The 24971-nt window shown below is 39.6% G+C and overlaps 2 protein-coding genes across 8 annotated transcripts in view; both read left to right on the forward strand.

Annotated features, from left to right (window-relative positions):
• trim36 (tripartite motif containing 36) overlaps window positions 1-16023 on the forward strand; it is a 38352-nt gene extending 22329 nt beyond the window's left edge. For all 6 annotated transcript variants that reach the window (XM_058070771.1, XM_058070767.1, XM_058070766.1 and 3 more), the window contains 8 exons: window positions 43-180; window positions 273-388; window positions 2525-2646; window positions 7950-8067; window positions 9537-9739; window positions 10856-11039; window positions 12997-13110; window positions 14216-16023. In XM_058070771.1, the coding sequence (XP_057926754.1) occupies window positions 43-180; window positions 273-388; window positions 2525-2646; window positions 7950-8067; window positions 9537-9739; window positions 10856-11039; window positions 12997-13110; window positions 14216-14558 (1338 nt within the window). In that variant the 3' untranslated portion in view covers window positions 14559-16023. The remainder of the gene's footprint in view (window positions 1-42; window positions 181-272; window positions 389-2524; window positions 2647-7949; window positions 8068-9536; window positions 9740-10855; window positions 11040-12996; window positions 13111-14215) is intronic.
• A 327-nt stretch (window positions 16024-16350) lies between these two features.
• The window catches only part of ccser1 (coiled-coil serine-rich protein 1), a 154440-nt gene continuing 145819 nt past the window's right edge, over window positions 16351-24971 (forward strand). The window contains exon 1 of one of the 2 annotated variants that reach the window (XM_058070765.1): window positions 16351-16568. Coding sequence is in view for 1 of the 2 variants with exons in the window: in XM_058070764.1 (XP_057926747.1) it covers window positions 23333-23343 (11 nt within the window). In the remaining variant the exon portion in view is untranslated. Of the gene's footprint in view, window positions 16569-23074; window positions 23344-24971 lie in introns of those variants that run through there. The other variant, XM_058070764.1, reaches the window with a different exon arrangement.

Genomic DNA, 24971 nt, shown 5'->3' on the forward strand with positions numbered 1-24971 from the left:
AGATTTCAATCAGTGACTAATGTACTGTTTGTCACAAAAAAGGAAAATGGCCAGCTAGCAGAGCGCCAAGCCAGCGAGCACTTCGACCGCCTGTTTGAGGCCCTGCAGGAGAGAAAGTCTGAGATGCTGAAATCCATCGAGCAGTCGCGGAACCGACGCCTGGAGCAGCTGAAATCCCAGGTGTGTGATTGCCTTTTGTTTCTCCCGAACTGTATGAAAGTAAAGCCTCTGGCACAAGTCATCCCCTCTGTTTGTTTTCTTCCTATTCCCAGATGGAGGAGTACCAGGGCATGTTGGAGAACAGCGGCCTGGTAGGCTACGCTCAGGAGGTCCTCAAAGAGACCGACCAGTCCTGCTTTGTGCAGACCGCTAAGCAGCTGCATGTCAGGTATGTTACTGACTTACCGACCTCAGCAGGGGTCTCAAACTCAATTTACCTGGGGGCCACTGGAGCTAGGGTCTGGGCAAGGCTGGGCTGCATCAGGTTTTCCAAAAAAAAATGTAATTTTTATTAAAAACAGAAAAATATACAAAATTTTTCAGTGCTTTGGTTCTGATTTTCTACAATAAAAGCTCTGATAAAACATTCCACTGTTCTCAAATATCTTAATTTTTATTTTTCTGCACAAAATAAGATGAAAAATAAATTAAAAAAATCAAGAATAAAGAAAATCAATCAGTAATAAATAAATATAATAATACTAATAAAACGGCAAATAATAAAAACTTAAGAAACCACATATAGTTGGTGGGTAGACAAATTATTTTTTTCAGATTAAAATGAACAAAGCATTATTAGAGCCCTGTAGACATGACAAAACACGACTATAGTCACATTTATACTTTTTTTTATTTACAACATATTGCGCAACTGCAGGGTCTTGAGACACATGCTAACTCGCAAACTAGAGAGCTAGCGACCTAAACTGTAGCCTTGAAGTTATTTCCTTTAAACTTAAATAGCCCAAAAGCTTACCACTTCCACACGGATAGGGAGGATAACTATTAACAGTTATTTAACCTTTAACATGAACATTAATCAAACATAATAATTTTTTCTGGGTACATGATACCATACAGCATCCATATCAAACTTGCGCGGGCCGCACTAACATTAAACTTTCATATCAAGGCGGGGGCCTCAAAATAGTGTCCTGCGGGCCACATTTGGCCCGCGGGCCGCGTGTTTGAGACCCCTGCTCTACAGCATTTGACCTTAGACCTTTTTTTTTATACTATGTACCATCACATTGGTGTGCAATGCTGTTACTGCAGTTTTGAGTGTCATTATTAATAACCGGTGGGAGGAGCAATTGCATTAATTATGTCATGACATGTATGTTGCCCCATGTGTGAGTCAGCTGTGGGATTTGAGTTTGTGGATTATTTTGAGTCATTCTATTTATACTGTGCACGGTGGTGATTTGTATTAATAACTGGCAGGAGGAGTGATCCCGAACACGAGACTTACTGTACTCATGGGTTTTGATATTATGATTTTGATATTATCATTATGCAAGGTGGTGGCGGGCGAGAGAAGAGGTTGCCATGACGCATCCGTGGGTTATAACTAGTCAGATTTCTGCGTAACTATCAATTATTATTATCATGAATAACTATCAGGTGGCACGGCGGTCGAGTGGCTAGCGCGCAGACCTCACAGCGAGGAGACCGGGGTTCAATTCCACTCTCGGCCATCTCTGTGTGGAGTTTGCATGTTCTCCCCGTGCATGCGTGGGTTTTCTCCGGGTACTCCGGTTTCCTCCCACCTTCCAAAAACATGCTAGGTTAATTAGCGACTCCAAATTGTCCATAGGTATGAATGTGAGTGTGAATGGTTGTTTGTCTATATGTGCCCTGTGATTGGCTGGCCACCAGTCCAGGGTGTACCGTGCCTCTCGCCCACAGACAGCTGGGATAGGCTCCAGCAAGGTGGTGGGTGTTTTCAATAACTGGTGGGATGACATGTCTGTGTGTGGGCTAGCCTACTATAGGCTACATTTGCTAATTATCATTAATAACTGGCAGAATATGTGTTGATATGTATTCAACGGTGCTTTTGCCTGCGTATTTGTGCCCTCGAAGACAAGTTGAAGACCGCCATTGATTGTCAGATGTCTTGTCTCCGTGCATCAGTTATCCAAACGTGCAACGCCACGTGCACAGAGGTTACCGAACTCGAGGACAAAGTAGGGAAAATCCTTTTGCGGCATCGTTCGCTCAGCGACATGTGTTTGGACGGACGTGTTTCTGCTGTAAGCCGGCTAATTGATCTCCATTAGCGGCTTTGGATAAAGAAAGGAACCTTTGCACTCGCGGGATCATGATACTATGTGCATGCGGCACTTTTAAAAATGTTAATCCTTGTTTTCATTTATGAAAGAAAGACCTACCATACTCATGAATACGAAGTGAAATATGTGGTTTAAGGTTTAAAGTTTACGCCGTTACTTGTTTGTCCTCTGTTGCCACGGCGATGTCATCATGTTTTTATGTGTTTTTGTGTGTATGTGTGTTTGTCCAGAATCCAAAGGGCCACGGAGTCTCTCAGGACGTTCCAGCCCTCAGCCCACCCCTGCTTTGACGAGTATGTGCTGGACACGTCCCGAGAAGAGATGCTGCTCAGAGAGTTGTGCTTCGGTGGAGGTAACAAAAGTCTAAGACAGAGGTCTCAAACTCAATTTACTTGGGGGGCCACTGGAGCTAGGGTCTGGGTCAGACTGGGCCACATCAGGTTTTCCAAAAAAACAAAAAAAACGCATTTATTAAAAACAGAAAAATATACAAACTTTTTCAGTGCTTTGGTTCCGATTTTCTACAATAAAAGCTCTGATAAAACATTCCACTGTTCTCAAATATCTTAATTTTTATTTTTCTGCACAAAATAAGATGAAAAAAAAATAAACAAATAAGAATAAACAAAATCAATCAGTAATAAATAAATATAATAATAATAATAAAACGGCAAATAATTAAAAATTAAGAAACCACATATAGTTGGTGGGTAGACAAATTATTTTTTTCATATTAAAATGAACAAAGCATTATTAGAGCCCTGTAGACATGACAAAACACGACTATAGTCACATTTATACTCTTTTTATTTACAACATATTGCGCAACTGCAGAGTCTTGAGACACATGCTAACTCGCAAACTAGAGAGCTAGCGACCTAAACGGTAGCCTTCAAGTTATTTCCTTTAAACTTAAAAACCCAAAACTTACCACTTCCACACGGATAGGGAGGATAACTATTAACAGTTATTTAACCTTTAACATGAACATTAATCAAACGTAATAATTTTTTCTGGGTACATGATACCATACAGCATCCATATCAAACTTGCACGGGCCGCACTAACATTAAACTTTCATATCAAGGCGGGGGCCTCAAACTAGTGTCCTGCGGGCCACATTTGGCCCGCGGGCCGCGTGTTTGAGACCCCTGGTCTAAGAAATGGATAGATAGGATCATTTAAAATAAGCCCTTTGAGCCAGGCTGTGATAAGAGGTCACAGGTCATTTGTCAGCTGCCTAATTGGATGAAGGAGCGCAAACTTTGTACATGCCTGTGGTGGAATTTACGGCTTAGCAGTGTTGTTTTATTTATTTATTTTTTTTGGTCAACTGCACAGCCAGAGGGTTCCCCGCTTGTCATCAGATGGATGGAACTTGAATAATGTTTTAAAATTCCAAAAGGTCTGCAGATAGGGAGCTAGATGATCAATTTTAGATCAATGTGGTGGCGTCATCAATGTCTGACGAGCTGATAATGACAACAACATGGCATCTTTGTTACACACTATTACTATAATCACATTTAGTCCAAACCTCAAATGGGTGTTATGCATTTGCGTCATCAATACGCTGTGTGCGCGCACACGTCAATGATTTTTATCAGCTATATATAATTCAAATCAATCCTTCTGTTACTAAGAAGCGGAACAGTCATTACAGCTCGCCGGCTGGTGTCGTCTATCCCCTTAAACCGTTTCCAGTGCTCATTATCAAACTAACTGAGCTGAAAATCCTTGGCGGCGCTAAGAATAATCATAAAACGACGTCTTAACTGATAAAAATGACAAGGCCTGCTTGTCTGGTATCATGTACCCAGAAAAAATGATTACGTTTGATTAATGTTCATGTTAAAGGTTAAATAACTGTTAATAGTTATCCTCCCTATCCGTGTGGAAGTGGTAAGTTTTTGGCTATTTACGTTTAAAGGAAATAACTTGAAGGCTACCGTTTAGGTCGCTAGCTCTCTAGTTTGCGAGTTAGCATGTGTCTCAAGACCCTGCAGTTGCGCAATATGTTGTAAATAAAAAGAGTATAAATGTGACTATAGTCGTGTTTTGTCATGTCTACAGGGCTCTAATAATGCTTTAATTTTAATCTGAAAAAATTAATTTGTCTACCCACCAACTGTATGTGTTTTTTTAAAGTTTTTATTATTTGCTGTTTTATTATGATTATTATTATTATTATATTTATTACTGATTGATTGATTTTCTTTATTCTTGATTTGTTTATTTATTTTTCATCTTATTTTGTGCAGAAAAAATAAGATATTTGAGAACAGTGGAATGTTTTATCAGAGCTTTTCTTGTAGAAAATCGGAACCAAGTTTTCATTCATTCATTTTCTACCGCTTTTCCTCACGAGGGTCGCGGGGGGTGCTGGAGCTTATCCCAGCTGTCTTCGGGCGTAAGGCGGGGTACACCCTAGACTGGTCGCCAGCCAATCACAGGGCACATATAGACAAACAACCATTCACACTCACATTCATACCTATGGACAATTTGGAGTCGCCAATCAACCTTAGCATGTTTTTGGAATGTGGGAGGAAACCGGAGTACCCGGAGAAAACCCACGCATGCACGGGGAGAACATGCAAACTCCACACAGAGATGCCCGATGGTGGAATTGAACCCTGGGAACCAAGTTTTTTTTAATTTTTTTGTTTTTAATAAATGCGTTTTTTTTTTTTGGTGGAAAACCTGATGCGGCCCAGTCTCACCCAGACCCGAGCTCCAGTGGCCCCCCAAGTAAATTGAGTTTGAGACCCCTGTTCTAAACGTACACCAAATAAATATACAAACATGTAACAATTCAAGTTTACATTTAAAAGTCTCTTAAAGTTTTCCCACAATGCATTGCATTTGAGCAAGGCGCTGCAATGACATCAGCCTCCCTCTGGTGAATCGATGCATGATTTTGTACCCAAATAGGCAACTTTGCATTAATTAATGGAGCGTTTTGTTTTGGTGAATGCATTCACATGCTCAGGCTGAGCTAGACTCAGACCTTCTATCGACATGAACGCAAAGTAGATACTTGAGTACTGGCAGTGCTTCCATCCATTTCTATAAGCGACATAGGAATAACATTGCTGACAATGCAGCTGCGGCCTCATTGGCTCGGAGACCTTTGAGTGGATGCAAGCCAACAGCTGACAGCTGCCACTGACTAGAAGAGGCAGACACAAGTATCACAAGTAAGACCAGCTTTGGAAAAACAATCCGTATTCGTACTTTAAATCAGGGGTCTCAAACTCAATTTACTTGGGAGCCACTGGAGCTAGGGTCTGGGTGAGACTGGGCTGCATCAGGTTTTCCAAAAAAAAAAAAAATGCATTTATTAAAAACAAAAATTTTTTAAAAACGTCGCTTTGGTTCCAATTTTCTACAAGAAAAGCTCTGATAAAACATTCCTCTGTTCTCAAATAAACAAATCAAGAATAAAGAAAATCAATCAGTAATAAATAAATATAATAATAATAATAAAATGGCAAATAATAAAAACTTAAGAAACCACATATAGTTGGTGGGTAGACAAATTATTTTTTTCAGATTAAAATTACCAAAGCATTATTAGAGCCCTGTAGACATGACAAAACACGACTATAGTCACATTTATACTCTTTTTATTTACAACATATTGCGCAACTGCCGGGTCTTGAGACACATGCTAACTCGCAAACTAGAGAGCTAGCGACCTAAACGGTAGCCTTCAAGTTATTTCCTTTTAAACTTAAATCGCCAAAACTTACCACTTCCACACGGATAGGGAGGATAACTATTAACAGTTATTTAACCTTTAACATGAACATTAATCAAACGTAATAATTTTTTCTGGGTACATGATACCATACAGCATCCATATCAAACTTGCGCGGGCCGCACTAACATTAAACTTTCATATCAAGGCGGGGGCCTCAAACTAGTGTCCTGCGGGCCACATGTTTGAGATCCCTGCTATAAAGCAAAGTCTATGCCTCAGAGACTGCAAGCTGTTATAAAAGCCAGAGGTGCTTCAACAAAGTACTAGTGGTGTGTTGGAGAGTTTTTTTGTTTGTTTGTTTTCATGATTCCATATTTTTTTTCCTCAGAATTGAGTGATTCCATATTTTTTTCCTACTGCTTGATCTAAAAAAGAATTTTTGAATATCGCAACTTTTTTTCTTGATTTATTTTAGTGTTTCTTAAAGCCAGAAGGTTGCAGTTTTAAATGACTTTAGTTTTGTGGCATTTCTGTAATCTGCTTTTAGATTAGATTTTAGATGCTTAGTAGATATAATCAAAGAAAATAAGCCATTTAAAAACATAAATAAGACTCATGCTTATATCCATGTTTCGACAAATATGGTTTTAAACCCGTGCCGTAACCATGCAGAAGCATGTACATTCATTATAACATGTAATAAAGTATTTTGCAGTACTTGAGTTTTAAGCATTACCCGCAGCTACAATACGTAGCTCCAAGCTGGTAGCTAGCTGGTGTGGTGTGGTAAGGTGTCACTACGCCAGTAAAGTAGTTCTTTGGCGTAACAATATAAGATTATCACAATTTTGTTGGTGTTTTTTTTTTTCAAAAAGGCTTTTATACGCTGTCTACTTTTAGCTGTTTTATATCTTTCGAACGCACACGTGTTCAAGTCTCAAGTCTGCTTTAAATCCTTTTATAGAATCTTTCATAAGAGCACCCGGACGGAATCTATATTGGTTGCTTTTGGCGGCCATGTTTGTAATATGAGTGATGTTCTTAATGTGAGCTTCAGGCAGGAAGCACGTTTTCCTGTGCCTTTTTTAAAGCTCCGCAGTCATTCCATTGTAGCGCTAGCAAACGATGCTGCGTTGAAGACCCATTAAGGTATCACTTGGCCGATGCCTTTAAGCGCTCCTAATGCATGCTCACAATGGAAGTGGAAAATGCTGCCGTTTAGCGGCTTTGGAACATGAACACAAACAAAAGTTTTAGGAATGTTTTCATGCTAGTCCTGTGCCAGAATCGTTTATCGTCCCGTGCCTGTTATACAGAACATATAAAAAGCGACAATTGCCACCATTGCCTTACACACTGATGCAGTCAAAGGTGGCAAATTGATTTGAGAGTCCAGGACCTCATTGGAGATGTTGTTCCTCAAACGGTTACCATGACAACAGCACTTCTCTCCGCCGTGCCAGTAACATGAAACTCGGGTGTGGAATAATGGAGTCCATCTCCTGTTTGTAGCGGGAACAGACACTCGGAAACGAGAGAAAGCCGACCCCTGCTGTGAAACTTGGCCGTGGTACGGTCCGTCTGGTGTTTCTCCTTTAAGTGTTGATCAATGGAGTCTGATGGCCCACTGCCCCATTTTGTCTCAACGTAGAGGCCAAGAAGTGATGCCATGAACGTAGTAGTAGTAGTAGTAGTAGTAGTAGTAGTTTTCCACCTTTTTAAAGAAAACACTCAAACTAATACAACATTCACAGTCCCAGTAAGAAATGCACATATACTCAGTCCTCCATGCCGCCATTTTGAGTAAGTATATATTTTTTTGTGGAACACGCAAGTCATTTTTCATTCTTTATGAACACAAATTCAGTATTGTCATTCTATTTGTTATTATTACAATTATTACAGAATTAGAATTATTGCTATTCTATTCTCATTTCTCACTTGTTTAGTCCCGGACCCCCCTATGATCGACCTCTCCAAGAGCAAAGTCTACAACGAGGCCACCATCTTTTGGAAACTGTCTGAAGACCACCTACCCACAGACCACCACCTGCTTGAGTACCGCAGGTGCTATTTTTATTTCCTCCCCGTATGACTGAATGACTCTCCATCAGGTACTTTTATAATCAGTAACTGTTACATTTGTTCACTTCATGCTTTCCTAATATAGATTTTTTATTTTATTTATTTATTTTTTATTTATTTATTTTTTATTTATTTATTATTATTTTATTTTTATTTTTAATTTAATTTAATTTAATTTAATTATTTTTATTTTTATTTTTATTTTTATTTTTATTTTTATTTTTATTTTTATTTTTATTTTTATTTTTATTTTTATTTTTATTTTTATTTTTATTTTTATTTTTATTTTTATTTTTATTTTTATTTTTATTTTTATTTTTATTTTTATTTTATTTTTATTTGCACGGCGATCGAGTGGTTAGCGCGCAGACCTCACAGTTAGGAGACCAGGGTTCAATTCCACCCTCGGCCATCTCTGTGTGGAGTTTGCATGTTCTCCCCGTGCATGCGTGGGTTTTCTCCGGGTACTCCGGTTTCCTCCCACATTCCAAAAACATGCTAGGTTAATTAGCGACTCCAAATTGTCCATAGGTATGAATGTGAGTGTGAATGGTTGTTTGTCTATATGTGCCCTGTGATTGGCTGGCCACCAGTCCAGTGTGTACCCCTGCCTCTCACCCGAAGACAGCTGGGATAGGCTCCAGCACCCCCCGAATATTCACACTGCATATAGTCTGCCACGGCATGTCCGACATATTCGAGTCAAAAGAAGTTCTCCTCCCATTCTGTGTGGAAGTGGTATATTTTGGGCTTCTAACTTTGCCCTTCTTCCCTACTCCATTTGAAACTGTTCAGATTAAACAAATTGGAGGCTAACAAGTTAGCTCCGTAGCATGCTATTTTTTAACCCGTAGCCTGCACATCTGTGTTGTGCAATGTGGTGCAAACAAAGAATAATACGATTCTGAAGGTGACTGTAGGGGTGTTATTTCATGCCTACAGGGCTCTAATAATGGGGTGCTGGAGCCCATTATTATAATAATAATAAAACTTGATTCGTTCATTTCAATGAACCGGATCATTTGGGTTCATTCAGTAAAAAGATCCGTTCATTTCGGTCAATTGGTACGGCCGGTCAGCTGCGTCGAGTCAGTTTGTTCACTCATGTTTACATTCATTCCGACTCAACAGTGCAACACGTGACGACTAGTGATGTGTCGGTCATGAACGAACGAATCAAATGAACAATTTTTTTTGTGAACGGAATGAACGACAGTCAATCTCTCTGTCTCGGTTTTTCAGTCAGGCGTGACAATAGGATAAGACAGGAAACCACGCAGATAGTCCCGCCCTACAAAAGGAACAGTGAACCGACTCTCCAGCCGTTTTACGAATGGGTATTTTAGTCGCAGTGATCTCGTTTGTGCCGTTTGCAAAAAAGAACTAGTTCTTTTAACCCGTTCGTTCATCACCGACCGCCAGTAATGTTAACCTTTTGAATGTCGTTTCAGGTTGGGTGCCCCCAGCCCGTCCCAGGAGGGCGGCAAGGACGGCAGCAGCATGTGGAGGGTCACTGAGCGAGTGTACGGACCCACCGCCGTGGTGTGCGACCTGGTCGCTGACAGCTTGTACGCCTTCAGAGTGCGGAGCTGCCGGAACTCCATGTTCAGCCCTTACAGCCCCGAGGTCACCTTCCACACCCCCCCTGCACCCGGTAATGCGTTCATTCAATTGGGCAGGATTTTTCTTGTGCAAAGATTATCAAATGACAGATGCTTCACTTGTTTACGTTTTCAATTCTGAGGCGCTCGACGGAGGCAGTGAAGCACAGTGATGTTTTTAATGGATCGCCATGGTAATGCTTTTTGTGGGCGAGATTATTATTACACAAAATATGATTTGGGTAAGTGTTATGATTGGAGCATCCGCATTCCTGCGCTCCGGATCACGGAGGGCCGAGTGCTGGGCTTCACCGTGCATCAGTAATGAGGAGGAATGTCATTGGACACACACAAACACACACACACACACACACACTGCAGCTATATTTAGCTCAAGCTCAACATAACATACGCCCATTAGCCTCAACATTAGATATGCCTGCACAAACTCATTCTTAGTGTGGTTGTAGTGTGCCCCCCCCCACCCCCCCTCATGTTGCCCATCAATCCACAGAGAGGCACAGCCATGATGTCATTTGGCCCACTAACTATTTTTAGAATGTAATTAGTTCCTTCAGAACTGCTGCTCATGGCGATTCATTACACTTCACAGGGCCTTGTGGCATGTTAGTGGATGGAGCTATGGACAGCTTGTGTTGCAGCGCCCTCGTGTGTCGGGTTGTGGGTATCACATCAATTTACACAGGATTTGGCTTGCTTGTATGAAAGCGTTTGAGGTTAGGGCAATTGGGGCGGGATACTTTCCAATAGCTTTGAACTTCAATCGTAATAATGCATATAATAAAAATTATAAAAATTATAACAATTATGAAACATTAGAAACATTAGAAAAATTAGAAACATTATAATAATGATTATTATAATTATAACAATAATAATAAAATATTATCTTAATTATAATTATAATTATTATATTATTATTATTATTATTATTATTATTATTATTATTATATTATAATAATAATAATTATTATAATTATAATATAATTATAATTATTAATATAATTATTATAATAATTATATTATAATATATAATATATTATATATATACACATTATTATATATATGTATGTATATGGCCCCCACGTTTTTGTAAACTATATATATCCTCATGGCTGCTCTCTCTCTCTCTCTCTCTACATGTGCAGCTTTCGACTTCCTGTTCAGCGACAAGTGCGGCTTCAGCACAGAGCGTCTCATCCTGAGCAAGAGGCGAGACGCCGTGGAGAGCGTGGCCGGCATGGCCTTCCTGCTGGCGGCGGAGCGCGTGCAGACAGGCGGCTACATCGGACTGGACTACATCATCGGGGACACGGGCATCTCTCAGGGAAGGTAGGCCGCCACTACTACTACTACTACTACATGTTAAATTTATTTTTATTTTATCAGCTAATGATAATGAACTCAAATACAAATACAGTTTAGTTTGGTTTACAGTTTAGTTTGGTCACATGGTCACAGACTTGATGGCTGTCCACTACAGGCACAATAATAATATCATAATCACATGACATAACACTGGGTAATGTGTTATGAATCACCAAGGTCACTTCCTGAAGACATTTATTGAAACACATGAGCGGTCTTATGTCTTGAATGGCATATTTATATATTGGGCAATATGAGTGTAAAAGTGACTATAGGGGTGTTGTTGTATGTTTAGAGGGCTCTATGTTGGAGGTTTGAAATGGGTTTTCAATGCTCAAACTTCTAAAATAATTGATATATAAATATGGTAAATGAGGGATTACTCTGCTACATTTGAACAAAGTAACAATTTTTTTTTCTTGTAAATTTACTTTTTTTTGGTCAATGTATGATTTTATTCTGGTAAATGTATGACTTTTTTGGATGCCTGGAATAAAGTTATTCTCAAGAGAGTACGGCTTTATTCTCGTGAGAGTACGACTTTATTCTCGTGAGAGTACGACTTTATTCTCGTGAGAGTACGACTTTATTCTCGTGAGAGTACGACTTTATTCTCGTGAGGGTACGACTTTATTCTCGTGAGGGTACGACTTTATTCTCGGAAGGGTACGACTTTGTTCTCGGAAGGGTACGACTTTGTTCTCGGAAGGGTACGACTTTGTTCTCTCGGAAGGGTACGACTTTTTTCTCTCGGAAGACTACGACGTTATTCTCTCGGAAGACTACGACGTTATTCTCTCGGAAGACTACGACGTTATTCTCTCGGAAGACTACGACGTTATTCTCTCGGAAGACTACGACGTTATTCTCTCGGAAGACTACGACTTTATTCTCTCGGAAGACTACGACTTTATTCTCTCGGAAGATTCGGACGTTTTTCTCTCGTAAGCGCACGACATTCTCTCGTAAGCGCACGACATTCTCTCGTAAGCGCACGACATTCTCTCGTAAGCGCACGACATTCTCTCGTAAGCGCACGACATTCTCTCGTAAGCGCACGACGTTATTCTCTCGTAAGCGCACGACGTCATTCTCTCGTAAGCGCACGACGTCATTCTCTCGTAAGCGCACGACGTCATTCTCTCGTAAGCGCACGACGTCATTCTCTCGTAAGCGCACGACGTCATTCTCTCGTAAGCGCACGACGTCATTCTCTCGTAAGCGCACGACGTCATTCTCTCGTAAGCGCACGACGTCATTCTCTCGTAAGCGCACGACGTCATTCTCTCGTAAGCGCACGACGTCATTCTCTCGTAAGCGCACGACGTCATTCTCTCGTAAGCGCACGACGTCATTGTCTCGTAAGCGCACGACGTCATTCTCTCGTAAGCGCACGACGTCATTGTCTCGTAAGTCCACGACGTCATTGTCTCGTAAGCGCACGACGTCATTGTCTCGTAAGCGCACGACTTTTTGTATGCCTGTAATAAAGTTAATCTTGTAAATATACAACTTTATTCTCATAAAAGCACAACTTCATTGTCATAAATATACGACTTTAGTCCCGTCAATTTGACTTTCTATTTTTTTAATGCATGTAACATGAAGTTAGGAGTTTTTTCTCGTACAACTTTGTTCTTGTGTTTACAACTTTGTACTTGTAAATTCACAACTTCTTGTGCTGTCGCAAATTACTTTATTCAAAAATTTTTTAAAAGGCATTACCTAAGACTTTTATCAAATTTATTTCTCATAATTTTACGAGAAAAAAAATCTCAAAATTATTATTCTATTTTCAATGTGGCCCTGCCAACGGGAAATAACATCCACCCCTGTCCAAGATGTGACGCTATTGGATGATAGCAGTCCATTTTGTGAACTCCAGTATGAAATCCCATTAATAGAATGACTCCTTCTCCAGACACTACTGGGCCTTCAAGGTGGAGCCTCACTCTTACATGGTCAAAGTGGGCGTGGCCTCAGACACCAAGCTACTGGAATGGTTTCACAGCCCCAGAGACACCAGCAGCCCCAGGTAAGCATCTGCGCTAACCTTGTTAGCATCGCGCTAACGAGTCGAGTGGGGCGCTAAGCCTGTGATGTAAGAGAAGCAGCATTAACTTGTAAAGAGCTTATTCCCCAGATGGAAGCAGCTCGTGTTCAAGGTCCCGCATTGAACCATTTTCACCACTTCATATTAGAAGCTGTTCATAGTAATAATAATATTGCTTTTAATAAGCCCGTCTGTTGGTCTTCGCCTGTCTCAGACGGTGTGCGATGTGCTTATTTTGTACTTTATCCACGTTTTACACGTACACTGTAACCTGTCCAACATAATAGATGCCATATATCACTTACAATTTTAAATAACAGAATAAGCCTGGCATTCTTTCATTTTTCAATAAGTTATGTATACAACAAAAAATGCATATCAGCTTTGTATAAATGGAAAAAAAAAACATTCATTCATTCATACGGGTTAAAAATAGCATGCTACAGAGCTAACTTGTTAGCCTCCAATTTGTTTAATCGGAACGGTTTCAAATGGAGTAGGGAAGAAGGGCAAAGTTAGAAGCCCAAAACATACCACTTCCACACGGAATGGGAGGAGAACTTCTTTTCACTTGATTATGTCGGACATGCCGTGGCAGACTACATTGCAGTGTGAATATTCGGGGGGTGCTGGAGCCTATCCCAGCTGTCTTCGGGTGAGAGGTGGGGTAGACCCTGGACTGGTGGCCAGCCAATCACAGGGCACATATAGACAAACAACCATTCACACTCATTCATACCTATGGACAATTTGGAGTCGCTAATTAACCTAGCATGTTTTTGGAATGTGGGAGGAAACCATGCAATGCACGGGGGAGAACATGCAAACTCCACACAGAGATAGCCGAGAGTGGAATTGAACTCGGGTCTCCAAGCTGTGAGGTATGTGTGCTATCCACTCGTCCACCGTGCAGCCATACAAACTTTAATATAAAAAAAAACAGGAAACCATGCAATGCACGGGGGGGAGAACTCCACACAGAGATGGCCGAGGGTGGGATTGAACTCGGGTTCCCTAGCTTTGCGGCCTGCATGCTAACCACTCGCTTTTGTTTCTTCATTTTTAACTTGATGCTTTTTAATCCCAGGTACGACCACGACAGCGGCCACGACAGCGGCAGCGAGGACGCCGCGTGCTACGATCTCTCCCAACCCTTCACCCTCCTCACCGCGGGCATGGGTAAACTCTTCATCCCCAAATCGTCTACGTCCGGCGACCCGGGCAACCGCGCGCTCCCCATGCCTCAGCGCCTGGGCGTGTGCCTGGACTACGACGCGTGCCGGGTGTTCTTCTACGACGCCGACAGCATGAGGTGCCTTTACGAGCGTCAGGTGGACTGCTCGGGGACCATGTACCCGGCGTTCGGGCTCATGGGCGGCGGCAAGGTGCAACTGGAGGAGTTTGTCACTGCGAAGAGACTTGCGTTCTGAGCAAAGAGTGGCGGGGGAACGCTCCGATTTTGTTAGCTTCATTTGCACCTAGCGAGGGGGCGTCGCCTTCAGGGCCCAAAAACTAAGTTAAGTCTCTTTGCTTTTAATTAAATTAGCGCTTTTAAATGTTTGTTTTTTTTTTTAAACGTGAGATGCCTTTTTGAGCTTCATCACTGATCGTGTGGCTACGTTAGCAGCTAGCGCCTCCGTGCCTTTCCTTTCATTTCGTTTGCGTCACAATCACGCGTCGTCGGCACAATTGTTTTTTTCGTAGCACCGTATGTAACGATGTATGTATCACACGCACTGGGATCACCTTGTTTATGTTTAAGTTTAAGTTTAACACGGGAAAAAAAAAACACGACTTTGTCTGAATGTCACCTTGAACATCACTTCATAACACAAGACCGAGCCTCGGTTATGGTGCAACCCAAAACAGCCTTTTTGACAGTTCAGGTTTGAATCCCTGTCACCAACACATGTCTCTGCACATATGGAGGTGTTTTTTTTTTCATTTTTTTATTTTTTTCGGGGTTTTTTTCGTTTTTTTTTTTCGTTTTTTGTTGTTTTTTTTCGTTTTTTTTTGTTGTTTTTTTTTGTATTTTTTTCGTTTTTGTCCGTTTTTTTTTTAGGGGTATACGGTACTACGCCAGGTGCTTTTGATCTTTTTTCCAGGTGTCTAAATGCGACCTACCTCTTTGCTGTCAGGCCTGGGGGGGTAAAAAAAAAAAAAAAACCCGGTTACTACCTTTTTGAGCAGATTTTCGGGTTTGATTTCTAGTCACTTTCAACATGTCTGGCCTTTTTTTTTTTTTGTCTTTCAACCCTGGAATTCAAGCGGACCTGAGAAACTACACTGTAATTTTTTTTTTCATACTTTTTAAACATGTTATCCACGTTTTGTGTTGGTTCATAATAATAATAATAATAATAAATAAAGTTTGTTTACTATTTAGCCAGATTTTTTTAGTAGTAATAATATCTGTTTAGTGCAACTTGTCCACAGAGGTCAGAAACTTTAACAAAAAAAAAACACTTTTTGAAGGATGGCAGCTTTCTATGGAGGAATGTATACCATAATAACAGCTGAATGTCCTTATTGCCCCCCCCCCCCCCCCCACCCTCACCCCACCCCCATACAAATCTAAACCAAATCTCTTCCAACCCAATCAAAGCTAGCATGCTGCATGTTGGTAACACTTTCTCAATAATAATAATAAAGTTTGTGCAATATTACCTGAATAGAAACAGCTAGCTTGGACGCTACATTTGCACTGTTATTAATTAATTAATGGAATATAATTAAAGGCCTCCAACTCAAATTAAAAAAGTTTCTTCCTCTAAAGTGAAGTGTTTGGATGTCAGGTGGTGGGTTCATGTGTGTATGATGTAAATGTGAATATTATTATTATTTCATTGCTGGATTATTTTAAGTGTGAGGATGTCATCCAATAAAACTGGTGTGTTTGTAAAAAAACAAAAAAAAAAACTCCTGTGTCTTGTGTGTTACGTCACAATTCCAATGCAAAACATAGATACATAAAATTTGTACATGTTAAAAATGTTAATTGTAACATGGTAGTTAATTTTTAAATTGTATTAATTTTTTTATTGTTAGTCCAATATTGCTTATTGTATATTATTCAATTTCTGTTTTTCTTGAACTTCAAAACAAGAAAATAATAACCTCTCAATGGTAAACCTAATGGTTGACGACCTGTCAATCATCCAGGCACCTGCAATGGTGGGCGGATATGGGAAGGGGGCGGGACAGTCTTTGACGTCATGCGTCTGAACGCGGAAGTAGCGACGTCGGCAAGAAGTGGGCAATGAGCCTCCACCGTCAATTGAGGTGTACTACAAACGACGTCAGGAGCCACTACCTCCACGGTCTTCCATCATTTTTCCACCACTGTTCTCCACTTCCACTAGGCCACATCCTCGCTTCAAGCTTCCACACCGCCCCTATGAGCATTGAGCCGAGGAGGACACGCTGGGAATCCGTTGAAGGTACGTTGGCTAGCGGCGTTCGCGGCTATGCTTGCCCGCTACCTGTTAGTTAGCTAGCTAGGTAGGCTGTGTCAGTGTCAGCTGTCCCGTCAACATGTCACCTTTTCCCACATTTGGGAACCCTTTTGCGGTTACAGTCTCCTGTCTGTGACGTGGTGTGTTGTCGGAAGCTTAGCCGGCTTTGACTGCTAGCTTGGTTTGCTGGGGAAGGTCGCGTCTGTCCTCGCTAGCATTGACGTTAACGTCACCTTGCAATGAATGTTGTGATTTGGGGTAGCGACTTCCGTGTGGTTTGTTTTCTACGCCAGGTGTGCGGACAGGTGGGCGGGGACCCTACGTGTTTTAAGCCGATGTTGACGTTGATGATGTATGTCATCTGTATGTCATCTCCAATCTAATTGAAGTTTAGAGGGTCTTCACACCTTCCCAGCTTTTTAACTACAGAGTATATTTTGGGGTGCAACACTTTCATTGGCCACTATATTATTGGCACAATATCATATATATATAATGGCAATGGTTTTATTTCATTTGAACATATATCAGATTACAATTGAATGCATCACATAATCAGTTCCCAGTTCCACATGTCCAAAAGGAGTAGGAAGAAGCAAAGCTTATTAAATCCTACCCCTCCATCTGGTACTTTTACAATCAGTAACTGTTACATTTGTTCACTTCCTGCTTTTCTAATATAGTTTAAGTTTTTTTTATATTTTTATTTTTGGCTGCACGGCGATCGAGTGGTTAGCGCGCAGACCTCACAGCTTGGAGACCAGGGTTCAATCCCACCCTCGGCCATGTCTGTGTGGAGTTAGCATGTTCTCCTTGTGCATGCGTGAGTTTTCTGCGGGTACTCCGTTTTCCTCCCACATTCCAAAAAAAACATGCTAGGTTAATTGGCGACTCCCAAATTGTCCATAGGTATGAATGTGAGTGTGAATGGTTGTTTGTCTATATGTGCCCTGTGATTGGCTGGCTGGCGACCAGTCCAGGGTGTACCCCTGGCCTCTCGCCAGAAGATAGCTGGGATAGGCTCCAGCACCCCCACGACCCTTGTGACGATAAGCGGTAAAAATGGATGGATTTATTTTATTTTATTTTATTTTATTTTATTTTATTTTATTTTATTTTATTTTATTTTTATTTTATTTTATTTTATTTTATTTTATTTTATTTTATTTTATTTTATTTTATTTTATTTTATTTTATTTTATTTTATTTTATTTTATTTTATTTTATTTTATTTTATTTTATTTTATTTTATTTTATTTTATTTTATTTTATTTTATTTTATTTTATTTTATTTTATTTTATTTTATTTTATTTTATTTTATTTTATTTTATTTTATTTTATTTTATTTTATTTTATTTTATTTTATTTTATTTTATTTTATTTTATTTTATTTTATTTTATTTTATTTTATTTTATTTTATTTTATTTTATTTTATTTTATTTTATTTTATTTTATTTTATTTTATTTTATTTTATTTTATTTTATTTTATTTTATTTTATTTTATTTTATTTTATTTTATTTTATTTTATTTTATTTTATTTTATTTTATTTTATTTTATTTTATTTTATTTTATTTTATTTTATTTTATTTTATTTTATAAATAAGGAGTTAGTATGTTCTCTGTAGGCGGCACTATTAATTAGCCTTACTACCCTGTAGTAACACAATGTGATGTGGATGTGAGAGGAACCCCTCCTCCCCCAATGGGAAAACATGCAACCTCTTGTCCAATAGAGAATCGAACCGTCACCATGCTGATCGACTAGATTTCCCTCCTTTTCACTTCCTGTAGGTTAAGTAGTTTTGCTACCTGAACTGAGCCTAATCAATGAAATAAATACATACATTTTGAATTGGTAGTTAGTCTCCATTGAAAACTGTAGCCAACTTGAAAGGTATGAAGGTGTTTCCTGTTTTGACAGGAAGTCTTGCCCAAGACTCACCGGCCAGAGGTCACCATTGTTCACCGATCCTTTGGTGACACTTCATGACCTGCGTGAATCAGCGTATTGGCGGCGTGTTTTCTTTCATGCAGATCCGTTTGCATTGGTTTTGTTTTTTAAAGCTGCAGCGCTCTCAGTCCCCGCCGCCTGGTATTCCAAAAACCACAAACATCCACTAAGATCTCACGCCAGCAGATGTTGCAGACAGGGCGGAGCCTCTAGATGACAATGTTGGTGTCAAAAGCGTACGCTTATTAAGTCTGCCAAGTATGAGAGGTTTCGTTTTTAGCATCCCTGTTTGTGTATTTGTTGGTAAAATGGATTACGGATGGAAATTATTATTAAAATTGAATTACTTAGCATAAACCTGAAATGATAGCTAACACATGCTATTACAATGCTAATACAATTTTGGTGGAAACCAAATTTTCTCCTGTCTCTCATTAATGGAAATGAAGGTGATTGCTCATCCTGCCAGTTATTTATGATGACAGCCACCTTGCACAATGCAAATAGCCACAGGAATTAACCAGAACAATTTAAATTAATCCACGGCTTCATGTTGTACACATGAAAATAGGATCCAATACTAATAAGTATTTTTTTTTCATAGTTTTGGCATTGAAAATTTGTTTGACTTTAAATACAATTTTGGGCGGCACGGCGGTCGAGTGGTTGGCGTGCAGACCTCACAGCTAGGCGACCAGGGTTCAATTCCACCCTCGGCCATCTCTGTGTGGTAATTTGCATGTTCTCCCCATGCATGCGTGGGTTTTCTCCGGGTACTCCGGTTTCCTCCCACATTCCAAAAACATGCTAGGTTAATTAGCGACTCCAAATTGTCCATAGGTATGAATGTGAGTGTGAATGGTTGTTTGTCTATATGTGCCCTGTGATTGGCTGGCTGGCCATCAGTCCAGGGTGTACCCCGCCTCTCGCCCAAAGACAGCTGGGATAGGCTCCAGCAACCCCCGCGACCATCGTGAGGAAAAAGCGGTAGAAAATGAATGAATGAATAAATACAATTTTTTACCATTATTAGAGCCCTGTAGGCATGAAATAACACCCCTACAGTCACCTTCGGAATAGTATTATTCTTTGTTTGCACCACATTGCAGCTAACTTGTTAGCCTTTAATTTGTTTAATCGGAACTGTTTCAAATGGAGTAGGGGAGAAGGGCAAGGTTAGAAGCCCAAAGCATACCACTTCCACAAGGAATGGGAGGAGAACTTCTTTTCACTCGATCATGTCGGACATGCCATGGCGGACTACATGCAGTGTGAATATTCGGGGGGTTCTGGAGCCTATCCCAGCTGTCTTTGGACGAGAGGCGGGGTTCACACTGGACTGGTGGCCAGCCAATCACAGGGCACATATAGACAAACAACCATTCACACTCACATTCATACCTATGGACAATTTGGAGTCGCTAATTAACCTAGCATGTTTTTGGAATGTGGGAGGAAACCGGAGTACCCGGAGAAAACCGAGTTTAATATTTGCAATGGTAAAACCTGATCTGGCTTAAAGTATGATGGTCATAACAAAGGATCGACTGATATATCGGGCCGATATTTGCGTTCTTTACTTGAATCGGTATCGGCTGATACGCGCGTGGGTTCGCCGATGTATTTTATCTACATGTATGTATGTATTTTATCTACAAGTTTAGATCGCTAATTTTAGAATCCTAGCAATGCTAACGTTAGTATGCAAACACATAGCATCACAGTGCTCATAGTGTTTATATCTGTGTCTAGCTATAAAAATGTATAAATATGCTACTGTTAGCATGCCAGCAATGCTGAAGTGCCAAAATTAGCATGCTAACAACAAGCATGATAGTGCTACGTCTTTAAATGTCTACTTATGAAAATGGCTAAAAAGGCTACTATCACAATGTTAACATGCTAGCAATGATAACATTAGCATGCCAACACCTGGGATAATAGTTGTAAAACATGCAAACTCCACACAGAGATGGCCGAGGGTGGGATTGAACGCGGGTCTCCTAGCTGTGAGGTCTGCGCGCTAACCACTCGACCACCGTGCAGCCCCAGTGTGAAAATAATATAAGTAATATCATGTCTCGTGTAACATTACTGACACCTATCGACCTCACGAGGATTCCGACTTTTTGGGGGCGGAAAAGTTATCACAGGGCTAATTAATTATAAAAAAAAGGGCGATCGAGTGAGGGAGCGATGTGTTCTCTCTCAGGAAGCCATCAAAGCGGAACATGAAATATTTTATGGTGCATGTTATAATATTTAATCAGCAGTAGTAAAAGCGATACAGAGCGTGTGACATGCAAACAAATACGCCGCCATTGTTATCCCACATATGTCATCAATGCGTCAATGCATCACAAAAAAATGCATTACAAAAGCAACACCCAATCCGTCACACCCCGTGCAAGCACCCGCTTTATAAAAATGACAGATCAACATTCATCCGTGCTAAATATGCAGCGGGGGTTGCAGTCACATTGATTGACGGATGGTGTGTGCATTAGGATAAGAGTCAAAGCTAATCCGTTGGCATATGGTTTCATTAAGTGCACGGCAGGGTGCTACCCTCAACTACTCCAGCTCAACTACTCCAGCTTTTTGACTCAAAAAGTAGCACTTCCTGGTTTCTTCATTTGAAACGTCATTTATCACATAAACAGGACATGCGGTGATATGAGTTTACTAGATCTCCAACTTCAGAAACCAACATTACGGAACATATCCATTTAAGTCAGGGGTCTGGGCGAGACTGGGCCGCATCAGGTTTTCCAAAAACAAAACAAAACAAAAAAAACACATTTATTAAAAACAGAAAAATTAATAAACTTTGCTTTGTTTCGATTTTCTACAATAAAAGCTCTGATAAAACATTCCACTGTTCTCAAATATCTTAATTGTTATTTTTCTACACAAAATAAGATGAAAAATAAATAAACAAATCAAGACTAAAGAGAATCAGTAATAAATAAATAAATATAATAATAATAAAACGGCAAATAATAAAAACTTAAGAAACCACATATTAAAAATGAACAAAGCATTATTAGAGCCCTGTAGACATGACAAAACACGACTATAGTCACATGTATACTCTTTTTATTTACAACATATTGCGCAACTGCAGGGTCTTGAGACACATGCTAACTCGCAAACTCGACAGCTAGCGACCTAAACGGTAGCCTTCAAGTTATTTCCTTTAAACTTAAATAGCCAAAAAACTTACCACTTCCACACGGATAGCGAGGATAACTATTAACAGTTATTTAACCTTTAACATGAACATTAATCAAACGTAATAATTTTTTCTGGGTACATGATACCATACAGCATCCATATCAAACTTGCGCGGGCCGCACTAACGTTAAACTTTCATATCAAGGCGGGGGCCTCAAACTAGTGTCCTGCGGGCTTCATTTGGCCCGCGGGCCGCGTGTTTGAGACCACTGATTTAAGTCATATGGCCGTAGCCTGCGCTCTCAATCGTCTGTAATCTCTTGTCTAATCACGTCGAGGATGGTTCTTTTGTCTCGGGGTGAGAGGTCAAGAGTGCATAGTACAGGTCAGGTGGTTGCACTGCAGTGCTGCTGCCTCATCACAATCAAGCATCTTATTTTTATGATTATTATTATTATTATTTTTTTAAGATTTAGGTATATGGAAGGCAATTTATTTAGGCATTTATTTATTTAGTTATTTATTTGTTTGTTTATTTGTTTGTTTATTTTGAACATGAAAAACATCCAAAGCACAACAAACCAACCAAAATCAAGACAGCTGGGATAGGCTCCAGCAACCCTTGTGAGGATCAGCGGTAGAAAATGAATGAATGAACAATACACGCTATATTACAAAATAAGCAAAAACCACAAATATAATGCATTCAGAAGTAACGTTCAAAGCTGGTGTAGTATTCAACACTGGTCACTAGGGGTCAGTAATGTTACTGTACTGTATTTAGTCTGATTAGTATATCTGCTATTTTGAATCATAAGAGTGTAAAGGTGACTATAGGGTTGCTATTTGATGTCCAGAGGTCTCTAATCATGTTAAACGGGTTTTCTATGATACAACTATGAAAATTAATTCATTCATTTTCTACCGCTGATCCTCACGAGGGTCGCAGGGGGTGCTGGAGCCTATCCCAGCTCTCTTCGGGCGACTGGTGGCCAGCCAATCACAGGGCACATATAGACAAACAACCATTCACACTCACATTCGTACCTATGGACAATTTGGAGTCGCTAATTAACCTAGCATGTTTTTGGAATGTGGGAGGAAACTGGAGTACCCGGAGAAAACCCACGCATGCACGGGGAGAACATGCAAACTCCACACAGAGAGATGGCCGAGGGTGGAATTGAACCCTGGTCCTCCTAGCTGTGAGGTCTGCGTGCTAACCACTCGTAATGTCTTATTATAAGTCCGAAACGTCTTAATTTCTATTATTATGTCAAGTATTTTACGTAATAAAAGTGAGTCTTATTTCATGTCTGTGAAAATATGCCTCTTATAAAATAACGAATCCTACTTTCCGGAAATACACTGCGGTCCGGATCTGGAAAACCGATTTAACCGCGATAAACGAGGGCCGACTGTATATAAAAGTAGCTGGATTAGATTTGCTCTCAAAGGAGGCGCCAACACTAAACAAAGCTAGCGCGGCGCAGGGAGTTAAAGTAAGCTTATTACAGCGAGATCAAAAACAAAACACTTCACTTGCTCCCGTAGAGGCTACATGTTTTTTTTTTTTTGCACGCGTTAGAGGACCACATCGGAATGCTAGGCAGTTAATGATGAAACTGTAAGTATTCAAAAATCACATTTTGGAGCAGGCGATGTCGACACTTTTTTTTTTTTTTTTAATCGTCTAGCTTGTTGTGTCAGCTAAACATTAACACTCGCCTGCAGAGTTAATGTTTGCTATTTGTTTTTGTCTGTCTGTTAATGGGATTAAAGCAAAAACCGCATGGCTGCATCTCGGTCACCATGTGGCATATCTCGGCCAAACAAGAGACCGTGGTTCCCTTTTTTTTTTTTTTTTGTGAGAAAACTGTATTCAATCGCACTTTCTTTCAGATAAGATTAAATGTTAGTTCAAAGACCTGATGGCGACGCGGTTAACTGGACTTTCTCATCCATAGAAAGACATGTTTGTGTCCAATTTAGTAGGATGTGACAGATGGTAGCAATCCTACACTGATCTAAGTCCGGGTTCTCCATTTGATTGGCTGCGGGATTCATGTGGTACTTATAGGTTATCACATCGGGGGAATGATACTGGGCCCGATACCAGACAAACCATGTGATGATCTTATTATCACATACTAATTAACATATTAATTGGCCCTGTATCCTAGAAACCGCCCATGAATGATACGGGAAAAGACCGAAATGATACTGTGTCAAAGCCCAGGGCAGTGATACTGATAAAATATAGAGTTTAACCATGTCCAGTATCAGCCCCCGTAGCTGTCCACTCAGAGCGCGCTGCTCTGGTATCGTGCCCGGGAAACAAAATGGTCTTTTGATTAAATAGTACGTGATAATAAGCTCATGATTAAATAGTATGTGATAATAAGATCATGTGATAACCTATAATTATCACATACTAATTTAATCAAAAGACCATTTTATTTCAAGACATTTTTCAGTTTATGACATGTATTACATGTATATTTAACAGTGTAAACACAATAATTTCAACATTTTATCAACATCTTATCTTATCAATATGTAAGGTAATGGTTTTACTTCATTTGAACATGCATCAGATGGCAATTGAATGCATCACATAATCAGTTCCCAGTTCCACATGTCCAAAAGGAGTAGGAAGAAGCAAAGCTTATTAAATCCTACCCCTTCATCTGGTACTTTTACAATCAGTAACTGTTACATTTGTTCACTTCCTGCTTTTCTAATATTTTTATTTTTATTTTTATTTTTATTTTTATTTTTATTTTTATTTTTATTTTTATTTTTATTTTTATTTTTATTTTTATTTTTATTTTTATTTTTATTTTTATTTTTATTTTTATTTTTATTTTTATTTTTATTTTTATTTTTATTTTTATTTTTATTTTTATTTTTATTTTTATTTTTATTTTTATTTTTATTTTTATTTTTTTAATAATCATGTTAATTGTGTCCGGTGTGCACACAGCTTTAAGCTGTCATTTCAACATTAAACTTTGGTATCAAGGTGGGGGCCTCAAACTGGCGTCTCACGGGCCGCATTTGGCCCACGGGCCGCAAGTTTGAGACCCCTGCCTTACACTTTTTTTCAGTACTTTGGTTCCGGTTTTCCACATCGAAATATCTGATAAAACATTCCACTGTTCTCAAATATCTTAATTTTTATTTTTCTATACACAAAATAAGATAAAAAAATAAACAAATGAAGAATAAAGACAATAAATCAATCAATCAGTA

Source organism: Doryrhamphus excisus, chromosome 4 (genome assembly GCF_030265055.1).
Source record: "Doryrhamphus excisus isolate RoL2022-K1 chromosome 4, RoL_Dexc_1.0, whole genome shotgun sequence".
Lineage (NCBI taxonomy): Eukaryota > Metazoa > Chordata > Actinopteri > Syngnathiformes > Syngnathidae > Doryrhamphus > Doryrhamphus excisus.